General features: G+C 43.6%; 1 protein-coding gene across 1 annotated transcript in view; it reads left to right on the top strand.

Moving 5' to 3' along the window:
- Nucleotides 1-5,171: 5,171 nt before the first annotated feature.
- Nucleotides 5,172-8,101, top strand: part of WDR20 (WD repeat domain 20) — a gene marked incomplete at its 5' end in the record, with an annotated part of 7,540 nt that continues 4,610 nt past the window's right edge. Inside the window, one exon of the mRNA XM_010183747.1 lies at nt 5,172-5,413. Within this exon, the coding sequence (XP_010182049.1) occupies nt 5,172-5,413 (242 nt within the window). The remainder of the gene's footprint in view (nt 5,414-8,101) is intronic.

Below are 8,101 nucleotides of genomic sequence, written 5' to 3'. Positions count from 1 at the left end.
TGTCCTGGCATTTAAGAAACCAATTGTTGCTGTGTTTGCAGGAGCCAGTTTATTCCTGATGGCTGTGGCACCGTCACCTGCACTGAAGAGGGATTGATCAGGGCTCTGTAGTTGCAGGAAGCATTGCCTGGACTTTCGTTTATCTCATAGAAATTAAGCAGACTTTTTGCTCTCTTTTTTTGGAAAGACAACTGACTTGTTCCTGTAGTTTTCTTCCTGCATGAAGCTGCTTTAGGACACAAACCAGAGGAGGCAGTGGCCATGTTGCTGCTGTGTTGGTTGATCCTAAGCGTAGGATTTTGGGATGATTCAGCTTGGAAAGGGCCTGGGTCTCCAGTGTCACCTCCTGTCCAATGCAGGGACAACTGTGAGACCAAACCAGCTTGGAGCAACAGGGAAGTCACTACAAATTACTCTATGCTGTTAATTGAGCTGTATTTGGGTCTATTAAAGTCTGAAAATCTCCTCCTTTGATGGTGATTAGAGGGGTTTCCAGTGTGAAGTTGCTAATACAGTGAGTAAGTCTGGCCTGAGAGCCCCTGCCCTAGGGATACCGGAGGTTACCTTGCCTGGTTTTATCAGCCAGGGTTTAAAAAGCATCTGTAAAGGTCAATAAAGTTGACTTGGTAATAATTGTAAGAGCTGATTTCTCATGTTATTTTCTCTAATTGTTCTCTTTACAGACCAGGGACCATGAAATCCTCCATGAAGGTATGGGGGAGATAGCAAACCACACGTAGTAACTTGGGAATGCCATGCTCCAGAAATGCTGAGGGAATTGTTTTCAGAAGTGTAATTCTCTGTTTCTCTGTGTCTTAATTTGTACTGTAGCTCTGCAAACATACGTAGTCAATCTGGAATCTGCCATCCAAAACCAATTAATTCTTTGGGCAAGAAATATTTTTCTTAAGAGGATTTTGGGAAGTAAAATTTTTGTTAAAGGTTTGCCCTTACTTCCAGGCTTAAAGACCTAATACTCTATCTTGATCTTAAAGGTGTAACCCATTGAAAGCCAGTCTTCTGGTAAAATGTGATGGTAAATACTATTAAGTATTTAAAGGAAGCATTTGGATGGCCACAGTTGAAATTATCTGAGATAAATGAATAAAAAACATCTTCCCTTTTTGATCCTGGAGATGTTTTTTAGCTTGGAAGGAAATGTGGCATCTATGGTACACTGCATTCAACTAAAAATTGCAGAAAGCTGCAGATGTAAGTTAGGAAAAGAAAAGATTCAGGAAGAAATTACATCTGTCAAGGAGCATGATTAAACGCTGACTTGAAATAACGTGATTCACAGTTTGGGCAATGTTCATGTGAAAGCTCTGAGTCTCGTATCAGTAGTGCATAAGAGGATGAGAGCTACAGAACCAAGGTTATTGATGCCCATCCCAGACACTTCAAACATCAGAATCTGAAAACTGAAATAGTTGTTTCAGGCTGAGGTGACTGATCTTTCTTTTTTTCCCATTTTCTTCCTAGTGTTTAGGTACCTAAAGCTGTAGTTGTGATACTGCATTTGACTGCCTTGCTGCTGGAAGTTGTGATCTGGGGCAATGGGCAACTGCTCACCCAGGAGTAGGTGGAGACCTCATCCCCACCTACAACTGCCTCAAGGGAGGTTGTAGAGAGGTGGGTGCTGGGCTCTTCTCCCAGGTGATGGGGGACAGAACAAGGGGAAACGGCACCAAGCTGTGCCAAGGGAGGTTCAGGTTAGAGAGAAGGAGGAAGTTCTTTACTGAGAGGGTCGTCAGAAGCTGGCACAGGCTGCCCAGGGAGGTGGTGGAGTCACCATCCCTGGATGTGTTTAAAGAGCGGGTAGATGAGGTACTTAAGGATATGGTTTAGGGGGTAGACAGGAGCGGTTGGACGTGATGATCTCAGAGGGCTTTTCCAACCAAGTGATTCTGTGCTCCACTGTTAAATTATCTTCCTTTTTTCTCCCTACCCCAGAACAGTTACACAGCTCACGTTTTATTGCGAGTATGAATTCATCACAAAGAACTAAATGGCAAAGCTGCTCAAATTTTCCTCTGTAAATAAGCATAAGGCTCTCTGGAGAGTTTGAATCTGTTACAGGACTCGGAAGCTGTTGATGCCCAAGGTTCACCAATTTTGTTTGCTGTATCACTGACTGTAGGGGCTGTGTGAGATTCCTCTTGTTCCTGTTGCCTGATAACCATTTATTCCTTGTTCTTTTGCCCAAGAAATACTTAAAATACCACTGTATGTTGGGAGGAGCAAGGTGCTAGCACCAGAGTCTTGCTTAGCCGAGATGTACTTCAGTGGCTGGCACAGATCCGTGTTTGAAGGGAGGATGGTGTCGATTCTCAGATGCCCCAACCTTCTTTCAGCTGCGGTTACCAAATATTTCTCTCATCATGAATCATCCACCATGGCTTCAGTTTGTCAAAGTGGACAGGCTGGAATAGTGCTGAGTGGTTTTTGGGAAGAAAATCTTGCAGGAACTGGGACAGGAGCGTGTGAATAATGTGCTACCAGCGCAGGCAGAGCTGAGGGGCCTGCTCCTGTGCTTTTAACCTCCGGTTTTGGTAACACTTAGGCCTAAAAATCTTTCTGCTGTCTTTCAGAGTATATCACCATTCCTCTGAGGAGGGACAGGTCAGTAAATAGTGTCATGTCCTAGGATTTGACAGTTGTGGACTTGAATCTCATATAAAAGCTCTTTTATCTGAGTCAAACCTTCCACAGAGCAGCTGTAGCAAATGGGCTTAGTGGTCAGCTAATGAAATGCTGAGTCCCAGGCATAATTTAATTGTATGAGTAAGTGCTTTTTCTTGTTCTTACCAACATCCAAGAGCAGCCTTCAAGTGTGCAGAGATAAAGAAAATATCTCTTAGTCCTTATGCTCATTGTTTCTACCCTTTCAGTTAAGAGAGATCGAGACCAAAAGAGTACTTTTATGCTTATTGATTTGATTTATCTGCATGAGACAAGGATATTATAGCTGAAAGCACTGGCTGCATGTAAATAAAAGGCAGGGCATCCCTGTCAGTAGAAGCCTGGTAATTCTGGGTTGAATTAGTTTATTTATACTCCATTTAAGTTCAGACAGATTGTCGCTGCCATCTGGTTCCCAGGGAACAGCTAGAGCAAGCACAGCAAGTCTGTGCTTAGATTTAATTTATCCGAATTTCGTGTCTTGCTAGATCTGTTATCACACAGTTGCAGAAGACGGGGAGCTTCACTCATGCCAGATTTGTCGGACAACAAAAACAAAAGCGAGTGCTATAAAACCTCAACCAGACTAAAGAGCAAGGTATAATTGCAGCCTGAAAATAGCCACCTATTGATTCTTTGCTGCTTAAAAGGATGGTGAGGATTCAGCAAGAGAGGAAGCTGGGAATACCTGTGTTTCCTGCTGCCTGTGGTTCTCTGACCATTCAGCATGATTCAGACAAAATTCAATTTAATTTAAAAGGAATCTTCCTCCTTAGGCATCGGGTCCTGCCAAGAGGACACAACCTTGAGTCTCACAGGGGAACCTTGTAAGCTGCGTTTCTTTAAGGTACAGAGGGAGGTATCTGTACGCTTCTGTAGAGCGGTCTTCCATATAGGAGCTACTTCAGTTTTGAGAGTTATCTCTTGGTGTCCCTTATTTTATAGTGATACAGGACAAGGGACCTTGCACAATGTACAAGGTAACAGATCTGCATCTGTCTGAGTGCTCCCTGGTAGGCATGCGCCGTATCCTCTGATCTCCCAGTAGAGCTGCTTTTCTATTTAAGTTCTCCTTGAAGAGGTTTTGCTAATACTCTTTTTTAGCTTCTAATGGATCTCTGGGCTCTGGAGAGTAACTTTTTAATCTGCTGACTTTAGAAGTTGGAATACATCATCTCATTTGGAGCTTTCAACCAGGAGATCATACACCTGACTAAACTGGTTTGTAATGCATGCTGCGAAACACCAGTGCAGCTTTAATACTGGTGCATGTGTATCCTTATCATGCATATCCCATAGTTAAATTTGCCTTGGAAATGGCTTCCCTGAGCTGATTCACTGTGTAGATATTGTGATTTTTTCCCTCCTGCCAGGTCTGGTTTTGGGCTGTGTAGCTCCATGAATGTCAAGGGTTTGCTGCACTTTAGACCTTAAAGCTTTAATGCACTGGAGTAATCTTCTTTTATGTGAATCTTGTCCTCTTCCTCAAAGAAATTTCATGTCTTATATTGCTGGCCTGATTTCCTCTGACTGAAAAGACTGAAAAAGTAGATATCAGAATCAGAATCTGAGTCTCAAATCAGAGCCACGTCTCGGGTCTGTAACACTGAGTATCTGCGGGTTTCTGATGACAGGCTCTGAAGCTGGTAAATAGGGAGTTTAAAAAAAAGAAAAGAAAGTTTGAAGCTGGTGTGTGATCTTGCATATTAAATGTGTGGGTATTAATCCGTGGATGATGAAAGATTAGATTGTCTGTTCAGAAGTGATGTGGGGATAAACACGGCTTACACAACCGAGGGAGCGCTTTAAATTGCTTTTCTGTTCCTTTTGATTCTTCTGACACTGCAGTGCCAGATCTTCACTTGTTTATATTGAAGTTACTTCGTTTCGTTAGCACTTATTTTGCCTGAGCTATATTTGAATTCTGTGTTCAGTGTCAGAAGCAAAATAGCTTTGTAGCTTAATGGCTTAAAATACATTTGGTAATCACAGATCAGCATCTTGAGTCAGTGTTCCTAGAAAATGCACTCTGAGGATCTAGTTGGGTTTTTATTATTACTATTGAGACCAATATCACATGTTTGCCTGTTATAAAAGGATAGACAACCAGTACAAGAATCAGGTGGTTGAGAACATGCTGTCTTTAATCCAAAATTGGTTGTATTCAGTATTGAAGAAAATGCCAGTAGGAAGGTGGAAGATTTCTTGTCTTTGGATGGTGGAAAACCTCTTCTGGCAGGAGAAGCCTTGTGGGAATAGGTTGGCGTTGAGCACTCACTGGAGCCTTGGTGTTACTGAGCGGTTGTTGCTGGTTTGGCACATGATGTAGTTGCCACAGGGTATATACAGCGTTTAGCAAAGTTGGAAAACACAAGTATTGCATTATATGAAACCTTTTGATGACATCTTGGATGTCTTTGATAAATGCAGAGCTGATAAATTTATGACTGCATAAATTGTTGCTGGGTATAAACATCATTTGCAAATAGGACTGGTTGTATGGCCACATTGTGATCAACTCTCTTCATTCTGTTTGCTCTCTTTGCAGGCTGCAGACTTGAGCAAACCCATCGACAAAAGGATCTACAAAGGAACACAGCCCACATGCCACGACTTCAATCACTTAACGGCCACGGCAGAAAGTGTCTCTCTTCTGGTGGGCTTCTCTGCGGGCCAGGTCCAACTTATAGACCCTATTAAAAAAGAAACTAGCAAATTATTTAATGAGGAAGTAAGTGGAAATCTTAACGTTTGTTGCATGCAATGTGTTTATGGGATTAAAGATCCTAGAGTTGGGTGGATGGCTCCATTTGCCTATACAGCTTCTTGTTCAGCCACTACCTTTGTTTTTCAGCTGTTTCATTGGCTTGGAGTATCTGCACAAAAATGTTATTCGTGAAGGAATCTTTTGGTGTTTCAGATGAAAAATTAGGACTTTCTAGTTTGGGTACTACTGTAACTGGGGTTAAGGACAGTTAGCTGATGGGAAATAAGCCTACAAACCTAAATGTTGCTGGGTGTGCTCTGCAGTTGGCTGGTTTTGAGGCCTGGTTCTGAATGAAGAGGTAAACAGCCCCTATTTAACCAATGCTTTATGGTCAAAATATTAAATAAGGTAAAAATACCAATTTTCATGCTCAGAAGCTGTCTGTATCAAGGATTCCTGAAGGCTTCCTTGGGAAAGACTCAAATAGCAGACTGAATGCTGTATAGAAAAAGCTGAAGGCTTGTGAGGTCTTGGCGTCGTGATGTTCCTGGAAGAAACTCTCCATTGCTTTTCCTGCTGCTGCTACAACTTCTGATGAGCTGTGGGAATTTGGGTGCTTTGCAGGGGCTGATTTTTTTTGTTTGGGGGGGGGGGGGGGGTGTGTGTATTTTTTTCCTCCTTTTTGTGTTTTAATCCAGCTGCAGGCAGACTTTTAAAAATAAATTTCACATCTGGATGAGAGCTTTGCAGATGAAGTTAAGCCTTGCTCAGCTTTCAAACTGAGCAGCCATCTCTTTCCCACCTCAGAGATGTGTTTTCTTGCTCTGTGCAAAGAAGATTGAAGTATTGTTCTCAATGGGGGTGATTTATAATAAGAACTGTCTAATTCCTCCTCAGCTTTCTAAAAGGAGCTACATCTCGAGCAGAAGAGGGGCGTTTTTCTTCTTCCCAAGCCTTTTCCCACCTGCTCTCTCTCTCTGCTTGTGTTGAATGGGAAACGGTGCTGGAGAATCCCTTAATGTTGCACGGAGTACTCTGGTAGAAACCTGTGTATGAGTAGTTGAAATGTTTATTTTGGCATTGCCCTAACACCCCTGCTCATGCACCATGCCCCCCAAAAACCCACAACCCAAACCAAAAGACCCTAAATTTGTCACTGGTGCTACTTCACCACCAGTAGTGCTGGTCTGGGTGTGAACAAGTGACTTGTGTGAGTGCAGCTCTTGTAATCTTGTATGACAGTAGTGTAAGGATTACAGATGGCAGTAGAAATACTACAGACAGCTGGAATCACACAATATGAGGAGTTGGAAGGGACCTGGAAAGCTCCCCCAGTGCAACCCCTGCCAGAGCAGGATCACCAGAGCAGTCACACAGGAACACGGCCAGGGCTTTGGGTGTCTCCACACAAGGAGACTCCACAACCTCTCTGGGCAGCCTGGGCCATGCTCCAGAACCCTCACACTCACAAAGTTTCTCCTCATCTTCAGCTTGAACCTCCTGTGCTCCAGCTTGGGACCATTGCCCCTTGTCCTGGCATTGGTCATCCCAGAGCAGAGCCTGGCTCCTTCTTCCTGACACTGCCCTTTCCCAATGGATCCCCAGGAATGAGGGCACCCCTCAGTCTCCTCTGCTCCAAGCTCAAGAGCCCCAGCTCCCTCAGCTGCTCCTCAGCAGGAGATGCTCCACTCCCTCCATCTCTGTGGCCCTGCTGGACTCTTTCAAGCAGTTCCTGTCCTTCTGGAGCTGAGGGCCCAGCACTGGACACAAGATTGCAGCTGTGGTGTGAGCAAGGCAGAGCAGAGGGACAGGAGAACCTCTCTGCCCTACAACCACCCCTTCTTATCCACCCCAGGATGGCGTTGGCCTTCTTGGCTCAAGGGCACATTGCTGGCTCATGGGCATTGCTGCCACCAACACCCCAGGTCCTTTTCTGCCTGGCAACTTTCCAGCCACTGGTTCCCAAGCTGGAGTTTTGTATCACAGAGCACTTCCCACTCTTGTAACTGAACTACAGTTGCTTTGAGAGAAACTTCAGCTGAAAGACTTACATCAGGGTCCAGTGCATGGTTGCATGCTGTGGTGTTTACTCTCAAGTGTCTGCAGCGTAAAGCTCATGAAAGAGTTCTCGATGTAGTCCGTGAATGATGGAAGCACTGAGGCCACTTTGCGTTAGACAGCATTTTCTTTTCTCTGTGCTATAACCAGCTTTAGTGCACTGTGGTGGGAATACAGCCTTTGATGGTTTGGTGGAAATTAAATGAAATTATATATGTTCTACAAAGCCAACATAAGGATTTGCCCTGTGCTACCAAAACTGCCTGTGCAGTAAGCTAGAGCTAGAGATAAATTCTTGTTTCCTACACTGATCTTGTCCGTAGCTACAACCAATCGTAAAACTTCAATAAATTTTAATACTAGTTATAATATTGAAGTTTGCCCTCGATTCAAACTTGTATCTAAAAGCCATTTCAGAGGAACATCAGTGAGCGTCGATGTGTGAGCCAGTTTGTTTGCTCTGAGATGAAGCTGCCTGTTGGTTTTTCCATACATTCAGCTTTTAGATGCTGCAAATAAAGGTATCTTCATAGGCAGAAAGTGGTCTGAATTAGTGTTTACACCTTTTTGACAGGCTTAGCACTGGTGCCAGAATAAAAGTGGTAATAGGATTCACCAGCTGTCCTGTTAGTAATCTGATAGTAATCTGATAGT

This window comes from Mesitornis unicolor, unplaced genomic scaffold (assembly GCF_000695765.1).
Source record: "Mesitornis unicolor isolate BGI_N332 unplaced genomic scaffold, ASM69576v1 scaffold17484, whole genome shotgun sequence".
Classification (NCBI taxonomy): domain Eukaryota; kingdom Metazoa; phylum Chordata; class Aves; order Mesitornithiformes; family Mesitornithidae; genus Mesitornis; species Mesitornis unicolor.
Note: the sequence above shows the minus strand (reverse complement) of the source record. Positions and strands in the feature narration are given on the sequence as shown.